General features: G+C 45.1%; 1 protein-coding gene across 3 annotated transcripts in view; it reads right to left on the bottom strand.

Annotated features, from left to right (window-relative positions):
- The window catches only part of PLA2R1 (phospholipase A2 receptor 1), a 113,670-nt gene extending 95,880 nt beyond the window's left edge, over positions 1–17,790 (bottom strand). Inside the window, exons 1-3 of one of the 3 annotated variants that reach the window (XM_068545027.1) lie at positions 17,384–17,790; positions 3,054–3,437; positions 93–266 (exon numbers count right to left, since the gene is read on the bottom strand). In XM_068545027.1, the coding sequence (XP_068401128.1) occupies positions 93–266; positions 3,054–3,437; positions 17,384–17,498 (673 nt within the window). In that variant the 5' untranslated portion in view covers positions 17,499–17,790. The remainder of the gene's footprint in view (positions 1–92; positions 267–3,053; positions 3,438–17,383) is intronic. The other 2 variants (XM_068545025.1, XM_068545026.1) reach the window with 2 other exon arrangements.
- Positions 17,791–19,547: the final 1,757 nt, after the last annotated feature.

Below are 19,547 nucleotides of genomic sequence, written 5' to 3'. Positions count from 1 at the left end.
ATCAATCTCAGTGCTTTCCTTTAGATACAATAACTTTCTAATCATCCTTGATTCCTTCATGACATATGGGGAAGACTAGATTTTATTCTTACTGGGATCTGGGCAAAATCCCCACTTCTCATCTCTTTCGTATCGGCTGGTCGTTGCACACCACAGCAAGTTGTCTTCCCGCCCTTCCCGGGTACATTCATGATGCCACTGCCGGTTATACTGGAAGGGAAACATGCACGGTGTCCCGTGGGCGTTCCCTTTGATTGTATACAAATCTAGGAGAAAGAAAAGGACAAAGTCAAATAAGTAGTATGTCAGCTTTATCTTTGGAAACTGTCATAAAGTGAATGCATTTTTTATCGACTGAAAACCTACACTGGGCAAGGCCCTCGCTTTACCACAGTGAACTCTCAGGACCTCAGTGTCTAGTGTATGGAAAAGTGCAAGGCTGAGTGCTGTGTTCAGGGGAGATGCTGATAAATCGTTTGTTTGTATGTTTATCTCCTGGTTTATTCACTATGGTGCACTGCTACAGTAGCATACATATTTGTGAATGGATGAGAAGAAAAAATTTATCTATTATTATTATTTTTATTTAACTATAGTTGATTTACAATATTGTGTTAGTTTCAGGTATACAGCTTCAGATTCTTTTCCATTATTGGTTATTTCAAGATATTGTGTATAGTTGGAGATTTCACTTTAAAATATCTTCCAGTCCCCAAATACATCAGCCATCAGCATCTGAATCTCGAGGTTCATAGGCATTTATTAATTTATTCATTCAGCAGACATCTGTTGAGCATTTAATGTGTCCAGCACTGGGTATATGATGTAATAGTGAACAAATGAGTAAAAGTTGGCTTTCATATGGAGCTTCTGTTCTAGTGGGGAGAAAAAAAGAGAACGCAAATGTACAAGCAAACATGTCATTTCAGGTAGTGATAAGTACCATGAAGAAAAACAAAATACTGTAAGAACAGAATGACTGTGTGTGTGTGTGTGTGTGTGTGTGTGTGTGTGTGGGAAGGGGTGGAGGCACTATTTTTGATAAGGTGGTCAGGGAAGGCCTCTGAATAAGAACCGGGGGAAGGGAGGTTTAAGTCTTTGGAAAAGAGTTCTTGGGGCATAAGGAGCAGCAAGTACGGGGGACCTGCGACAAGAACCGTGCGGGGTGGACGGGGAGGAGGAGGGAGGCCCAGTGCGAAGCAGAACCAGGAAGGGCACTGGAGCGTCAGCTCACAGAGGGCCGGCTCTGCCACATCATGGGCTTTGACCTTTACCCTGAAGGCGGTGGGAAGTCATCAGTGGGTTTTCAATGGGAAAGTCACATGATCCGAGTTTTAAAGACTCACGGGGTGCACAGTGGCAAACAGAATGTACACAGAGAGAGGGCAAAGTGGATGCCCGGCTGGAGGCCCCTGCAGTGGTCTAGGAGAAAGATGGCCCTGCTGAGTGGCCGGCTGGCTGCTCCCTCAGAGTATTTCAATGATCAGTCGTCCTTGGCCTTAAGCAGGAAACAACAACTTTTCATGACTCAGCTGGGGCTTTCTATAGTGAGGGGGATCAGGGCCACCCTCAGTTAAATCAGTAGGTCCTGGAGCGAAAGGGCTGGCTGTGGAGATCCCCACCCTCTCCCACAGCTGGTGGGGGAAGGGTGTTGCCTGAGCTCACTCCACACCATCAGCCCTAGAGGTTGAGGCTGTTAGGAACTACTGGTATACCAGGACACATCCTCTTGTTTCCATCCTCTGCCTTCTACTCAGTCTTCCTCTGCAGGCATTGTGAGTGTGGGCATATGGCTAAAATGTTAACCTGGAACAAAATGCTGAGTTCTTCCTTAGAACTGTAGATTATTCAGAGTGCTGGTTTGCAGCGCTTGCTTTATTGTAGTGAGTCCTGAAAATGACTTGCTCTTGGCTCTGTCTCTCTTTACTCATTTCTCGCAGGTACGGGAGAAAGTCTTGCTTTAGATCTCAGTAGCTCCTTGCTCTGCTTCCTAGAGTTCTTAGAAATAGAAGCTCTTATTAAGCCATAATTCTACAGAGCACCACGAGGGCAGGGACCACACCTGTCCTGTTGGCCTTTGTAAATCAGATGCCCGGCACAGAAAGTCAGTGTTCAATGAATGCGTGATGGACGGTGAATGGGTGGATGAATGAATGAAGAGAGCTACAAAACAAAACCTGACAAACAGGTTTGAGGTTTCAGAATTTCAGAACTAAGCTGCTTTCTTTCTCTGTTTAAAAATACCAAATATCACAGAACTATGGAAAATGAAAACACCTCCCCCTACCCGCCACCAAAACCATGCTTTCTTGCTCCCCGGCACACACCAAATAACCCCTGACAATAGTCTGCCTTTAAATGCCTTGTAACATGGGACTTCCCTGGCAGTCCAGTGGTTAAGACTTTGCCTTCCAATGCAGGGGGTGTGGGTTTGATCCCTGGTCGGGGAGCTAAGATCCCACGTGCCTCGGGGCCAAAAAACCAAAACAAGAAACAGAAGCGGTATTGTAACAAATTCAATAAAGACTTTAAAAATGGTCCACATCAAAAAAATCTTTAAAAAAAAAAATAAATAAATAAATGCCTTGTAACATGACCACCACACGAACGCCAGCCAGGCCTTAGGAGGCACTGAGGTGCCCTGCAGACACACTCTCTACATGGGACAAAGTTTCTACAATAAAAGAAATATTGACAGGAGTGGCTCTTATTTTCATCCTGAAAGTCTAACTTCAAAAAATCTTTTCCTTCTATTTTTATTTTCTTTCTCCCTCTTTCTCCTTTCCATTGATTCCCAAAGTTATTTAAGTGTTTTCTCCTCTAATACCTTTAAATTCGCAGTTCTGCTTCTTTAGCAGAATTTAGCAAGCCCATTCCAAGACTCCAGTAATCTTTTTACAATGAGCGAGTAAGCAACTAAATTGTGTTTAGTAGAAGTGTCTGGAGGTTCTAGGTGCTGTGTACCTCTTTCATATATTTTACAAATCTTTACTTATGGGCAAACTTGCTAAACATATCACTTCATGTGTACTTTGGTTGAAATTCTTTTTTACCTTTGTGCAGATATTCACAAATGCCTCCACCGCCTGACGTATAGGAAACCCACTTATGATGATATTTCCAGGAGGCCACAAGCGTGTTGTCGTGCTTCACCTGGACCATGTACTGGAGCGGGCCGGTGATCATCTTCCTGTTACAGCGCCACTTCAAGGAAATGTGGGTGGAATCACACTCGTATATGCTCAGCGGCTGCTCTGGATTAGACACATTCAGGCCCAGGCAGCCGCTGCCTCCGATGTTAAAGAGGCGGTGGTTTGAAACCCACTTCCACAGCATGTACTTGTTGGGTGGTTTGCAACTCTCCAGGGTCAGTGTAGATTTGCCAGCTTGAATGCATTTCTCGAGGTTCTCACTTTGGATAATGAAGATCCCTTTATCTGAAACAGCAAAATAGAAGATATGGTATAGAATCTTCATATATAATTAACCAGTGTCTGGAGGATCCTAATGTGCATGTCTGAGCTGTGATATGTCACACTGACAGCTGTCGCAAACAGATCTGAATTTAATGCGTGAGGTCCACCACGGGGGCTTGATTTGCACAAAACAAAGGAGTTTCTTGGGAAGCATACATGGACTTATTAGAGCTAATGGAAAACCTCTGGTCTAAGACTGCATTGGCCCTCCAGTAACAAGGGATGCTTGTGAATCCACTCCAGAATGGTACTGATAGAAAAGGAGCTCGCCACAACTGAAGAGAGAGCGGGGATTGGTGATAATACTCAGCGCTGCAAGGGAGAGACATTGGGTGCCCAGAGGCATGGTGACACTTTGGTTCTCTTCAGACAAGTGCCTGAATGTTAGGAATATGGCAGCTGAATCAAGAGCCACTGAAATGAAAATTTCCACCATCAAATTTCAGTAGAAAACCTAAAGGATAGAAGTTAAGGGCTGCTTTGTGTCTTGATACAAGACGCAATGCTGGTGAGAAAAAATGCTTCTCCACATTTGTTTTCTGTGCTGGGTCCATCAGGAGTAGAAGGGTGGGGACATACACTACGGGGATGGCCTCCTCCTGGGAACATCCTTGTTGGGCAACAGCAGACAGATGCCCAGGACACTAGGTGAGGCCCCTCACCTAGGTACATGAGAGGTTGCAAGAGCACTGTGACAGGATAGAAACCACACAGGCCACGTGGGAATGTGGAGGAAGTAGGCATTTTGTGATATACCCCTGAGCCTCTAACCTTTGGGAGCCAGAAGAAGAGATTTGGGTGAGTTTCCTGTGGAAAAGCTGGCAGGGCCCAGCCAGGGCTTAGTGGTATCTACCTGCCCACTACCTGACTTTACCTCAAGTCGCTGGCCTGGAAGGCACCTATTACACAGCAGTTATGACATGTCCTCCCACAGGTTTTTTGAAGGTGGAAATCATGTCTGATTTCTTTTGTCCAAGTTCAGAGTGTCCTGAGCACATCGTGGAAGTTCAGTAAATGTTTGATGTTGATTAAACACGCTGGCAGCTGCTGCTTACTTAGGCTTAAGGTTGCTGGGTTACTCAGCTCAGACTGTCTGGTCAGGTCCAAGAGCTCTTTTGTTCTCCTATTCACTAGGCTCTGCTGTCACGTCTTACTTCCTGTCCATTCTTCAAAAATCTAAAGGGACATTATCAGGTTCCCTTAAAACGGCTGTGATTTAGGGCCAGGCGTGTGCGGTGGCAGGGCCATAGTGGACACAGGCAGAGCCTTCTAGAGATTGGGAACACTGCAGAATGAGCCTCCTCGTGCACTGGAATGTTTCATTTAGGTAAAAGTTCTTTTGGTTTTTCTAAAGTTGCTCAGGCCAAGAAGAACTGATTTACAATAACCAAAATCACTTAAGACACTGTTGAAAAAAGATTGTCAGTGTATTAATGGAAGCTATACTTCATGTAATAATTGATAACCTTATTTATAACCATATATTTGAGGAGTTGAATTAGTTGTCAGAAAATTGCTTTGATCACCATACATCAGAACAAAAGAGAAAGGAATGGGGGCAGGGGGCAGAGAATGAACTGTTTTAGGCAGATTTCATTTAGATCAGGAAATTTGTTTTCCTAATGAAGCCCATGTCTGTGTGGTTATTAGTAATAGTCATTCAAGATCAAATCTACCTCTCGCCAATGCAGTGTGGACTCTGAGAATTATTAACCTTCTCTCCAGCTCTCCTATTCACCTTTTCATGCCTGGGTAGAATGTTAACCTTAATTTCTGTTGTAATCTACTAATTACTTTCTAGCTAGCCCAGAGTCCCATTAATTTTTCACTAAAGGATAATTATGTTACTATAATTGTTCTGTAGTTTAGCTTCTACCTAATATATATGTTCAAATATATCCAGCTCTGCAACTCACTGGCTGTGCCATAGCCCTCTGGGCCTCAGTTCATACACCTAAGATAGGTGGGTAGACTACCTGGCTGGTGGTTGAGAGCTCTGGAATCAGACAGATCCGCCACAGACCAGACTTGTGACTTTGGGCAAATTTCTTGATCTCTGTGAGCCTTGCCTTTCCTCTTTGAACTAGGAATATGTATGATAGTCACCTCATAGGGATGTTAAGTGTATTCCATTAAATAACCCTTGCAAAGCACAACACGCGCTACCGTGGCACGGGAAGACCTCAGTAAATGTGACTTGTTGTTATTATTGTCATTGTCATCTTTCTGGCTTCCTGGTTCTTAGTCTGCAGATCCAGCCGTAGGTCTGGTTGAACACCTGTAGAGTACTAATTTGAGCATACCCCCATAGACTTCTAGCATTAGCACAAAAGCTCATTTTTACTTTAGATTCTGCAGCACATAGTAGGTGTAGACATTTTAGTTAACAATCCAGAAATACCATGCTATCACCTTTCATGGAGGAAAAATATTCCTCAGATAACCAGATGACAAAATCTTTGTCTCATTTGTTCAAATACACGTGTGATTATGAATTGAGTCTTCATCTATTCATCTGCCACGCTGTCAACCTGTAAAGTCTACACTGCAGCTCTCTTACAAGAAAGACAAAAATGCTTGATGTTGACCAGCAGTCTATGCACGGGTAAACGAGTGGTCTGTAAGTAAATGGACGTGGAAATTATAAATCACTAAAATTTGAGGTGAATAAATAATGTTTTAAAATATCCAAATTATTAAGTGTTAAGAGAAAAGGAGTGGTAGAATCAGAGCTTCTGTAGTTTTACCACTGGTCATAAAAACACCTTTCCAAAGCAGAAGATATTAGACAAACTTAATTCCCTGCTGCTCAATCTTAGGGTGCTATCATATTTCTAAGCCCAGCTACCTTTAGGATGTGGCTTTGGAAAAGTTCCTCCGAATGTATCATAAACAAGTAGCTCTGGCTTACCAATAACAATAAACATGCCATCTCCAAAAGAATAATATGTCACACTAAGCTAAAAAACGGCCCAATCCCATTTTCCCATTAAGCTATAATAGAATCTGGTCCTAGCACCATTAATCTCCATAAATTCACTGAATAGAAAACAACTGTTTTCAAATAGACTATGAGGAGACCCAATATAGGTATCAATATTTGGATTATTATTATATGTGTATATGAGTCGTCTCTAACAAAAACATAATATGAAAATAAGCCACCAATCCTTAGTGTCTGTAGACAGATTTCAAAAAGGATGAAGATCAAATGTGGGAGGAATCAAGATTGATTATATATGTCAAGGACATCAGTTCTGCTTGAACACTGATTAAGTGATTAATGAAGTACTGCCAGAATTACTAAATCTCTTTGCAGTAAAATGCTATTATACTTCCCTTCATAATTATAAGTTTAGGAGGAGAAAAAGGATTGGTTTACCAGAAGTAACTTATAAACTAATTTTCATCCTTAAAAAATAAAATAAAATCCATAGAAGATAGGGGCTCTACTTTCTACTTCTGAGTGCCTTTTGAGACGAGATCATTTTAGATCCACCCTTTGGCGCCTCAAGATGACATGTATTTCTAAGGAATAGAAGGTGAATTTATTTATTTATTTATTTATTTATTTATTTATTTATTTATTCATTCATTGAACAAGCATTCACTGGGTGCTGACTATGTGGAAGGCACTGTGTAGGGTACCAGAGATAGAGGAATCATTTATCTAAATATCTGTTCTTTAAAACTATATCTATTCGTTCTGGAATCATGGGAATTCTCCTAGTTAAGGAAAAGAAGGGAGTTCCATCAGTTCCAAAGAAAACATTGTAACTGCACTTAAAGTAAACCCTTAAAAACAAGTGATGAAAGATAAGAAAAAGAAAATAGACCAGAATTTAAAACACTTGAGTGGATCTTCAAGTGATGTCATGTGTGAGGTGGACATGGTGGCTCAGTGGCATCAGACCTTTCTAGGTGGAGAGTGTGTGTGTGTGCTTGTGTGTGTGTGAGTGGGTGTGTGGGTGTGTGTGCACGTACTGGCCCATTTTCTGGGGAGGAGACAGCAGAACAGCAGTGGAAGGAACATGGACATAGCAGAGGAGACTACCTACCCATACACCCAGAACCATGAACTTCAGCGCTGGATGGGACTGTAAAGCTCATTTAACTGAATCATTCTTACACATTTTTTTTTCCAAATCCATTTTCTCCTTAGAAGTTTTATATTGATATACTTAGTGAAAACCATATAGGTCTAACTCTATTTACATCCATTCATTTATAACCTAGAAAGCAGAAAATGAGCTGCTGTAGATTGTTGCCAAATTATTTGAAGTGGGAGACTTGAAATTTCAAACAAACATTAATTGGGCGCCTAATATGGTGGTGTGTTAGGAGCCCTGCAGATAGAAGGATATATGTGCCATAGTGTTTGCCCTCGAGGAACTGATGTTCTCCCTGGGAGTACATCATGAAGTGTACAGGAAGAACTATAACTTAATGCCAAAATACATATTGACGTAAGAGATATAAGCACAATAAGGTGGAAAGCAGGAGTTAGAAGGGGTCACTTTGGCCTAGAAGATCAGAGAAATCAATCAATCAATCAATCACTCTCTCACAAGAACACACACACACACTTTCATTCAACAAACATTTGATAGGGACCTAATATTTGTTGCACATGGAGGTACATGGGTGAACTAGCCCAGCATGGGTGCCTGTCCGCATTACAGAGGGAGGGTTCAGGTAGTGCAGGAGGTATAGACGGAGAGGTGAAGGGTTGGGCCGGGGGCACTGTGGACAGAGCAAAAGTCATCAAAGCTCAGAGGTGATGAAAATAATCAGCTCTAGGGTGACAAGAGCCTCACTATCTAAAAGTGTTTGGTGGTTGTAGAATACAAAGTTGGAAAGAGGTGGTTTGGGGCCATTTTATGAAGAGCTTAAATTTTATTCAAAAATTTGTATGTTATTCAGATAAAGGGAATTTTTGGAACAAGAGAAGGCATGACTGAGGCTGTGGTGTGGAAGATGAATCAGGGTGGTAAATCATTCGATAAAAACATTTATTGAGCATTTTTGTGTGCCCAGCACGGTTTTAGGAGAGTAGAGGTGTGAGACAAATGTCCAAGTTCCTGTCCTGGAGGAGTTCTCAGCTGGGATGAGACAGCCCACGTGCAGAATGGAGAACAGTCTGAAGACTATTGCTTTGATCCGGTAAGAGAGACAGAGGTGTCAGTTCAACTGGTGGTGATGAGAAAGGAAGGGAATGGTTAGACTCTAGTCACTAGAGAGAGAATTCAAAGAGGGAAGAAATGACAGGATTTGGTGATCGACAGAATGGGAGGATTCTGGAAAAGGTAGTTGCAATCACTTGTTTTCTGGCTTCAGGAATCCGATACACTGTCAGATGCCGGCCAATCCCTATGATACCGTGAGGTTGGAGAATAAAGCCTGGGGCTGCGATTAGAGTTGGAAGAGTGCCAACTGGGGGTCCCTGCAGGAGGTTCCTCTTGAGGCCCTTCCACTTCATGCTCAGCACCCCTTCTGATTGCTTCCACCCACCTTTCAGTGTCCCCTTATCCTTTAAACAGCTACTCTTAGAACTGGCTGAGGTATGAAGTGTTACGTAAATCAGATACGATTTGAAATGTTAAGCCTCGGTGAGATGTATGTTCTTTTGATTGAAAAAAAACCAAAACACTTGAAACAAACAACGAAACAATTCCTAAAGAAATCCTCTTTTTATGGTGGACTTTAGGCAAGCAAAGGGTTTTCTGGTGTTTAATAAATAACACCATGACGGTGGCACCTAATCCAACCGACGTATAAACCGGCCTCTGGGCCCTTCCATGTTATGGGAACTGGAAGGAAAAGCTCAAATGCACGGTTCACGTCAAGTGCAATGTTTAAGACAAGCTTCCTAATAGGAAGCCCACAGCTTGCCCACTGCACTCCAATTTCAATCTCCTACTCCATTCCCCTGGGTTTAAACCTCTTCTACTCCATCTACCCACACAGCTGGTGCTGGGCTCACGCATTTCCTTCCCTGGATAATCCCTTGAATCTGTCCAGTTCCTTGCTCTTCTGACAGTATCTCAGTTTCGGCATGGAAAGGGTCCAGGAAGTATGGGGAGGGCATCTCTGCCCTGAAACCAATCTAAAGTTGAGCAGCTTCTCTCTTGAGATGTATTGACATTTTCCAGCTACACAAATTCAGGTTTGTCCTGTCCAGTGACTCAGATTCAGATTTGATTGTTTTCCTTACTTAGATTACTCTGTAGCAGGAAGGGATGCTGTGTGGGGCTGAATCAAGTCCCGTTCATGGCTGAACGATGCAGAGAAGCTGGATTCTTAATATGACTTTCCAAACCAATAAGCAAGGAATTTCTGACGTTTGCAGCATGCAGCATGTGCATTGTACTTGAAAGGACAGAACAAAGTGAAAAGTGTGTTCTGTCCTCCTTGGCCATCTCTGCATGAATACTTGCATTTTTATCCCAGATCATCTGAGATTTGGTGTTTATCTCTTGACAATCTGACAGCACTTAACAAAGCCCGTGGCTTCCTAACAATTGATTTCTATAATCAACTAAAAAGTTAAGTATGTTTTAAAATATCCCCTTGTCCTGTCTCAGAACTTCTTCTCTTTCCCTGCCCTAGCATTGTCCTTGACTTTGAGCCTTCTTTATTCTCCTGCAGCTTCTGAACCTGGATAATCACCACCTCCACAGGCCCGTGGGACCCCTCTTGCTAAATCTTTTTACATGTTCTCTTCCCTTTTCTTCCTAATCTCCCCAAATCGTCACTCCAAGTTCCACGAGGCATACAATACTCTTTCTCGCACGCAGGAAAAATGAAACCTGGCTTAATCTGCTCCACCGGGCTCCAGTTTTGTCAGGATTCAAATTGCCTGTCACCAACCCCTGTGTGAAGTAGATTAACCCTTCCAGACTGTCCTCGCCACTCTGCCACTCTCATTCCCTCCCCGCCCCCCCTCTTCGTCCATCACATTTAGCAGTAAATCTTCTGACCTCTGCAGAAAATCTTCGCTCTTTCAAAGTTCTTCGCTGTGTCTCTGTATCTTACCGGTGAATTTTTAAACAGAGTTGAAAACATTTTTCTTCCTTTTAGTTTTTAGTCTATTCCTCCATCATTTTTGTCTTTATTTAACTGGAAAGTATCTAACAGACATTCAAACATTGCTGGTGTGAAACTCATTATTCACAGCAGCTCTGTTAACATCTTATAGACTGTGCTGAAAATATACCATCTCAGTCACCAGGGAGTCTTGCTACAGAAGACCATGTTATGGCAAGAAACAATAAGACAGAACATTGTTAAACTTCCCTCAACATGTCTTCGTGTGGAAGCCCTGGGGGATATGATTCAAAGACTGGGTCACCAAAACAAACAAAAGCAGAAAACAACTCAGCCAACAACCAAACAACCCTGGAAATGATGTGACGTTATTGAAAGCAGAAGTGTTTACACTGAGCTATCCATCTTGTCTGCTTTGAGAATATACTCAAGAAAAATATGTATTAAGTGGGATACAGAAGTGAAAACACAACCAAGGGACTTCCCTGGTGGTCCAGTGGTTAAGACTCTGCACTCCCAATGCAGGGCGCCCAGGCTCTATCCCTGATCAGGGAACTAGATCCCGTATGCCGCAACTAAGAGCCTGCATGCTGCAACTGAAACTCCTGCACATGGCAATGAAGATCCAGCATGCCGCAACTAAGACCCGGTGCAGCCAAATAAATAAATAAATATTTTAAAAAAAGAAAGAAAGAAAAAGAAAACACAACCAAATCCAACTCTTAATGGTAGATATGTTGTTAGTCCTTGTATTTGTTTGCTAAGGCTGCCATCAGAAAGTACCACAAACTGAGTGGCTTAAACAGAAATTTGTTGTCTCACAGATCTGGAGGTTACACGTCAAAAATCAAGGTGTCGGCTGGGTTGGCTCCTTGGAGGCCTGTGAGGGAAGGATCTGTTCCAGGCCTCTTTCCTTGGCTTGTAGATGGCTGTCTTCTCCTTGTGTCTCTTCATATCATCTACTGTCTATGCATATTTCTGTGTCCAAATTTTCCCTTCTTAGGTGGACATCAGTCATATTAAATTAGGGCCCACCCTAACCACCTCATTGTAACTTGATTACATCTGAAAAGACCCTATCTCCAAATGAGGCCTCATTCTGAGGTATGTGGGGGGTTATGAATTCAACATCTTAATTTTGAGGGGGACACAGTTCAACTCATAACAGTCCCATGCTTCTTATTCAGCTACGTAATTCACAGAGCCCAGAGTAAAATGAAAATGTAGGGCCCTGGAGGGGACAGGGAAGTCCAGTCAATCTTCACTTCCCGTGGGCCTGTGAGGGGTTGCAACCTCCGTGGCAGGAAGCTCTGGGAACACGCTCAGTACCTGGACTGGGGACAGGTGATAGGTCCCCACTCAGTCCCCACGGAACATGCAATGGTGCTGCCAACCTGGTGGGGACAGCAGCCTTGTCCTGCCCCCAGATACCACTGGCCGTCCACTCCCAGGCCCTGGGCCTTCAGTTTCCCAGCCCCAAGGCAACCTGTTGCCATGGTGGGCGGAGCACAGGAGTATGGAGGGGGAGGCTGAAAACCCACCCAAGGAAAGTGGGGAGGTGACGAGAGGAGGGCCTGAGATTTAATCTCTTGGTCTGTGCGCCATTGTCCCACAGGATTTCACACCCAAAGCACAAATTCAGAAATAAAAATTACTAAGAATTCCAAGACCCCAAACCACAGAGCATTCAACCCCAAGGGCAAGGCCCTGCTGAGCATGGAGCCCTACGAGACAGTTCTGGTCACACGCCCATAAAGACTGCCCTGTTAACTGGCCAAGGCTAACACTGTGGAGAAAAGACCTTGGCAAACCACAGAGCACGTCTTTTAGGGCAGAACTGCTTGAGGTTGAGAGTACCTGCCTTAGTTTCTCCATCTGCACAATGGGCTTAATTAATTATAGTGCTGTCCTCATAGGATCCTGATAAGGACTACCTCAGTCACTACGACCCCTTTATAAATGTTAGTAAAAGAAAAACAAATCTTAACTTTGGACATGGGTAGTGAAAAATAGCAGCAAAATAAGACAACAATGTTTATAGTTAAATGATTACTTTGAATTTTCTGTTTGTATTTTCATAACCGAAAAGGAAAGTTCTCAAGAGCGTGATGCAAAAAGCCAGAAGAAATGAAATTTGTTCATTAGCATATTTCTTTGGAACTGTAGTTCCAAAAAAATCTGGAAAGTATAGTAACTTAGAAAGTCACGTGGCCCCGCATGAAAGCAGAAAACTCTTGTCTATTTTGTTCAGCTCTGTATCACAGAACCCAGTTTATAGGAATTCTCATAAAATTCCTCCATTTTTCTTGAATGACTTTATAAAATATTCTACCCTAAGTGACTTACTGTAGTGTTTATAAGGTGTTCTTGTGTTTGTTTCTTTTATGAACTGTAATATTTCTTTTCACTCTGATCAATGAAAAAATATAATTTATGTTCCAAGCTTTGGTTTGGAACATCTGCTAAAAGGCTTTCAAGGATAATTTCTAAAAGAAGACGGAGACAAGGGTCTATAAATGTCTCAAATACATTACTTTGGTAGATCATATGAAGATCCATCACATAGGGATGAGTTCAGAAGAGGCAGAACAAAGGATTGTATCTTCAGAAATCCTGATATAAATAAGCAAATTCTTAGCTCAAGGAAGGGAAGCTGAGGGGACAACGAAACTCTGTATGGCTCAACCTTTCTGGTAATTGGCGTGGAACCCACATGGTGTAGTATCTGTTACTGTGACAACCAATAATAGGAAAAGAGGTTAGGAGCTACTGAGAAAGAGTAAAAAGGACCAGAAAAATTGGAAGTCTATGCTGACTCTCAAAGGCTCATGAGGAAAGAAGCCGGTCAGAGAAACTGGGATGAGAAAAGTATAAAGTGGAAGAGTTTCTGAAAGATGATGAACAGAGATGGAAGAAACAGAGTCTGAGGGTTGGAGTGATTGATGGCCAGGCAGGGCAGCTAAACCAGGAGCTGATCATGCTTTCACTTAAATTCCAAATCCCCAGATTAGGAGGATGGCTCATTGCCCAGGGATATAAAAATCGCTTAGAAAAAAATCAATGGCTTTGCACACTTCGGCTCTGTGAAAATATTTACTCCTACATGTGGAAGTACAGGTTTAGAAAAGGAGGAGTTGAAGAGAGCAAGAGGCTGGCCTCCTGTTCCTCCTGTCACATAATCAAGTCACATGCTCCCAGCAAACAGAGGGATAAGAATGAGCTATCTTATCAGGTCACAAGGCTGTACAGGGGTCCTCCGCATCAGTGCTTGTGGATCCGGTTCACATCCCTACTCTACAAGTTCCTGTAGGTGCAAGTTACTCAACCTGTCTTCACCTGTGAAGGAAGGGTATGCATTAATAGCACCCAGCTGGCTGTGGTGAGGGGCATTTTGACCTTTGTATTAGAAATGGGAGCTAAGGGGAAAATCTCAGGGTCACGACTCCTCCCCACTGCTGCCTCCAGGGGGTGGCTCTCACCACCCTCTTTCAGAAACCTCTCCTTCGTGGCACCCTCTCTTCATTGCTCCATACCGAGCGCACCGCCCTGGACCTCTTCCTCACATTCACTATGTCACTCCAGCAAACACCCCATTGGCCTCCCCACCCCAAGGCCTTTAACTCCCAACACTCTGGCCCAGTGTTTTCTTCAGTGCAGGCTGTGGCCCATTAATGCATCATGAAATCAAAATAGAGTGGAACATTACAAAGCAAAATAGAGTAGAACAGAGTAGAAAAGTAGCAGCACATCATATTAGGTAAGGGTGTTTTTTAATGAAACTTTTGTTTCAGACGGATATGTACTGCTCTGGACGCTCGGTTCCTTGACCCACTCTGCTCCGAGGACCTTCTTTCACTTGTTCTCGCTTTAGTGATCACTTCTGCAACCATACCTTGGACCTGGTCACTACTGAGAATGCACCCATCTCCAAAATTCATTATTTCCATCGTATAATCACTACCCTTCCTGCTCTGCCATCTCTCTCATCTCCTTACTTTCACCCTCACTTCCCTTGGTCATTGGCCATTCAAAAGAGCCTACCTTGACCGTCTCTGAGCGCTGACACAGCCGTGGGCTCCCTCCCCCCTGCTGCTGGGAAGCTGAGTGCTGTAGGGGAAGCTCTCTTACTATGTTGGTTGGGGCCATTTCACATTTATAATTTTCAGCCCTCAACGTCGCTTCGAACTTCTTTTACTTGCCCCCAGTTCATTTCCTTTAGCAACCTCCACAGAGACTATGCCCACTTTTCCCCAGGATGCCCTGTCCCCTTCTTTGATCTCCCCTCTACCCTCCCAGTATCTGGGGTACTTGAATGAAATTATCAAGTTTTAGCACTTGCTAGAATGAAGGGCTCAGATTTCAGAACCACAATGAGGTCCCTTGCTATAGCAACTAGAGGTAGGAGACAGGCTGCAGACATGCCAAGTACAGTGCTGTGCACAGGGAAGTAATTGTTACAGGGCTGTCAACACGTCAAAATGGTCTGGACTGGCCAGAGGAAGAGGGCACCGTGGTGATACTGAAACAAAAGGACAATACTTGGGTAAGTACTATTATTAGTTCCATTTTTACGTATGAGGAAACTGAGGCACAGAGAGCTTAAGTAACTTGCCCAAGGTCACACAGCTGGTAAATGGTAGAGCCAGGATTTGAACCCAACAATCTGGTTCCAGGGCCCATGAACTTAACTACTATATGACACTGCATCTACTGATTTTTAAATACAAATTTATTGGTAAATGACTGAAAAGTCAGCACAATACTGTCCATCATCTGCCTCTCAAGGCTGGGATGCTTATAATAAATAAGAGATCAATCAGTAACACATATCAAAGAAATTTTCAGATGAAAAACACTATATGTATAATCTGCCTTGTATTACTACCTATCCCTTATTAGTGGATATGAAACGGACATAGGTGCATATCTTCTCCTGGTTGCTCTGGGGATGCCAATCATGGCTAAGAGTAAGTCAGTGTAGTCCAGTGAACACAGTGGCAAACGTAGGCACCCAAACACAGCTAAAAAACACTGCTGTATTTCAGCTTCTACATCTGAAAAATGGATGGCTGGAGTAGACAACGTCTCAGGTCCCTTCTAACGCTAAGATTTTGTGTTTCCGTCTTTGGACAAACAGGAAAAACCTGATTTTAAACCCATCTAGATTATACTTGAAATTCCACTGATGTGAGTGCTTCGAGTCAAGGAGGGGAGCCTGTGTGAGGATTGGGGCAATCAACGTCACACAGTCTCTGTGCTCTTTAGAAATTAGGAGCAGCATTTTCACATCTGAAGAATCTCTATGCCAACTATGTCAAATGCCTTCAGATTTGCAAACTGTCACCTGGAGGGGACAGGAGGTAGTGGATGATTCTAACCTCATAGTGTCCTTGACTATTAAAAAGAAGGCACTGATTAGCAACTGTCTCAGCCGGGATTTGGATCTGCTACATATAGAAGGGATTAGCCCATCAGTGCTAATCCTGGCTCAGAGGATCACCAGCGCATTCTCTCTGTGTGGCTAGGTGGCAGCTTCTGTCCTCCCGGCTGCTGCCCTGTTCCAGAGAGACATTTAGTGCTCAGGCAAGACCCACATTTTAAAATGTAAAGAAATAAGCGTGGCACAGCGACTGTCAGTGGAGATGGATCACCCCATGGGGTCGCAGGTGCGTCTGCAGGAGCATTTTTATTGAACTGACGAAGGAGGTAAGAGGCCTCTGACCTTCGGCCACTTTAGAATAAGAATTGCTCAACCTGCCCCTGGTAAAGCCTCCTAGGAGTGCTAGAGAATACAGTCCAGAGAAGATTACCTCCAAAATGTATGCGTAATATGTTGAGAGGGGAAAAAAATAAACACAGACATTGGTGACATGTTCTACTCCTTCTGTCCAAGCTTATCCCCAAAGGCTGAGAGTCTGGAGGCTGCCTGGAGGCTTCTCCTGGTTTATTTAGCTTCTCTCTACCTCTTTCCTCCCTTCACACATGGGCTTTGCACTTCTGCACGCTGGCTCCTTTGCCTCAGAGCCAGCCCATACAGTCATTTACGAAAGCGGGCGATCTCTCTTTCTGCCTCTGTCCATAGCCCTTTATGAATCTTATGTACAGTAGGTGCTCAATACGTGTTTGATCAGTTGATCCCGTGTACACGTGTATACGGCAGTGGTAACTCCGCAGGAACGCTCCACTCACTGGCCTGCCGTGTGCCTTGCAAAGGATCACATTTTACCCTCAGGGGTCCTACGTCTGTCACAGGCCCCATTTTTCAAAGGGGAGAAACCGAAGAGCAAAGAGGGTAACCTGCTCCAGCTCACAAGTTCATTGGGGCCACAGGGGCTCCTCTTCCCCATCTGGTCTGAGAGGCGTTAACAGAGAAGATTGTTTTCTCTCCCGAAGGGGCAGAGCGGGGAAGCCAGGCGTGGGGCCGCTCCGCAGGTGGCAGCGTACACCCAGGGCGCTTGCTTTGGGAGGGGACAAAATGGGACATATTTTTGCCATCATTTATCCCAGAGATGGTCCTCCCAAATACACTGCTCTAGGAAGTTTACGTTTGAGACATCTCCTACCCTCCTACGCGCAGCTTGTCCCCGACCGCAGCCGAGTCAAACCGCCTGCGAGCCGAGGCCCCGCCCCACGCCGCGCCCCCGGCTGAAGCCTGGAGGAAGCGGGGCGGGGGAGGGGGTGCGGGGCCTGTCCCCGTGCAGGACTATAGCCCATCCGCAGGGCTTTCTCCGGACGGCAGAGACGCGGGCCACCGTTTAATCCCGGCCGCCCTCGCCCGCCCCAGCTTCGCCCCTTCCTCCTCTTGCCCACCCCCGCCCCCGACGTGCCCATCTGGTCCCTCTGGGCCGGGGGACACTCACCCTGCCAGTCGAGAAGCCGCTCGGGGGTGAGTGCCACCGCCGCGCCCTCGGCGGAGCCCGCCGGCACCGCCAGCAGCAGCGGCAGCAGCGGTGGCAGCAGCGACAGCAGCGACATCGCTAACCACTGGACTCGCCGGACACTGCGCCCGGCCCTGCGGTGGCGGAGGCGGGACCGCAGCCTCCTCCGCGCTCCACCCCTCCCCCAGGCCTCGCCACCCCTGCGTCCCGGAGATCCGCTCCGTCACCGTCACCCCTGTCGCCACAGTGTGTGGGCACTCGGGGTTATGGGCTGGAAGGCGGAAAAGTCTAGGAGATTTTCCCCGCTCTACCCACTCCGGCTTGGAGCAGGAGGAGGAAGAGGGGGTGGACCGTCTGCCCATCCCAGAAATTCCTGCCTTTGGGGTGGGGAGAGAGGAGGGGTGAGGCTGCCGCGTGCACGCTCCTCCTGCTTCCAGCCTTCTCTCTCCTTCTTGCGGAGGCCAAATAGGAGGTGGGGGTGAGCGAGTTGAGAATTTCTGGGACGGGAAGTCTGACATCTGGGTTTGCAAGCCACCCGGATTATGGTAAACACTGCGGGTTTGGCAGCAGGCAGCTTAGAGTAAACCGAGCTGCTCCGTGGACCCAGGCGCGCTGGGAGAGCTCTGGACCTCCTCTCCCCTGGAGTGTGGAGCCCGGAGATCCCTGGGGGTGCGCCGGGGTCTCCACCCTCCTCACTCCAGAGTACGCTGAAGGTTCTTCCATTGTTGAGCTCCTTTCCCATTTAAAAACTACCTCCCCCTTCCATCTCCTTGGATCCTCCTAACCCAGCAAAATAGCTGGGTTATCCCGTGTTACAGCCGTTACTGCCTTGTCCCACTTGATACCTAGAAAACCGGTCCAGAAAGGCAAAGTGATTTGCTCGAAGAAGAGGTTACTCCCTAACTTGGCAAAAGTTCCTCCCTAAACTAGGAAAACCCTGACTAGAATGTAGTCTTTCTAAGCGTAGTCTTTCAAATAACTAGTGGAACACTAGAAACATTCAGTATTTATGAGAACAGGCTAATGTAAGATCTTTCCTAAATAGTCATTAAACAAAACATTGCTTATGACGCTAGTCATTAAAACATGAGAGGAGGGAAGAAAGCAAAAGGGAGCTTTAAAAAAATAAAAGGAAGGTGATGGGGTCTTGGAGAACCTTGCCTTTCTCAGCTGCCTGTTGGCCAAGACCAAACCAATATTTTTGAGTAATACTGTCAGCTTTAGACTGAATTGTGTCCCACCAGCTCCCCAATCACATGTGGAAGTCCTAACCCCCCAAATGTAGTTGTATTTGGATATAGGAATTTTAGGAGTTAATCAAGTTTAAATGAGGTCTTAAATGTGGGGTCCTAGATAAGGTCAGCTTTATAAGAAGAGGAAGAGAGAGATCTCTCCATCCAGGCACTCGGGAAAGGCCATGTGAGGACACAGCAAGAAGGTAGCCATCTGCAAGGCAGGTAGAGTGACCTCATCAAAAACCAAAACCTTCAGGAACTTGATCTTGGACTTTCCAGCCTCCAAAACTGTGAGAAATACATTTCTGTTGTTTAAACCACCCTGTCTCTGATATTTTGTTGAGTCAGCCCAAACAGACTAATAAAATTGTCTTAGCCTGGTTCTCCAGAAAGCAGAGCCTGGGTTGAGATCTCTGGCAGAGAGTGGGATTGAAGATCAGAGTGAAATAAGGAAGCAAGGACAGCTACTGCCTTGGCCACTGTCGTAGCAACATGCACTCAGTCCTGCAGGAACCTCGGAAGGTCTCAGAACTGTCTGTCCTGGGGAGAAGAGGAAAGGGGGAAACATTTATCCTTAGGCTGACCGTCTCTGCTGGTGAAGGTGGTCCTCGGGTTATTAAGTCCTCTGCACACTTCCATAGCAGTGGTAAGCTCCAAGCTGGGTCCCATGCCTTGGCCACTGGAAAGCCCTGCGGCAGGCAGCAACAGGTGCATGGCGTGGCCAAAGGTGAGGTGCTGTCACGTTGCCCCAGAGGGAACCTGTGCAGAGCTGGCCGCTGCAGAGGTGGCTGGAGTAAGAGGTGTGGCTGAGAGAATGTGAAAAGTTCCAAAGTGTGCCCTGAGTCAATAGCATATTATTACATATAGAAGTCAGCATCCCTGCCTGAAACATGCAGAAAAAGGATGCTTTC

This window comes from Eschrichtius robustus, chromosome 5, assembly GCF_028021215.1.
Source record: "Eschrichtius robustus isolate mEscRob2 chromosome 5, mEscRob2.pri, whole genome shotgun sequence".
Classification (NCBI taxonomy): domain Eukaryota; kingdom Metazoa; phylum Chordata; class Mammalia; order Artiodactyla; family Eschrichtiidae; genus Eschrichtius; species Eschrichtius robustus.
Note: the sequence above shows the minus strand (reverse complement) of the source record. Positions and strands in the feature narration are given on the sequence as shown.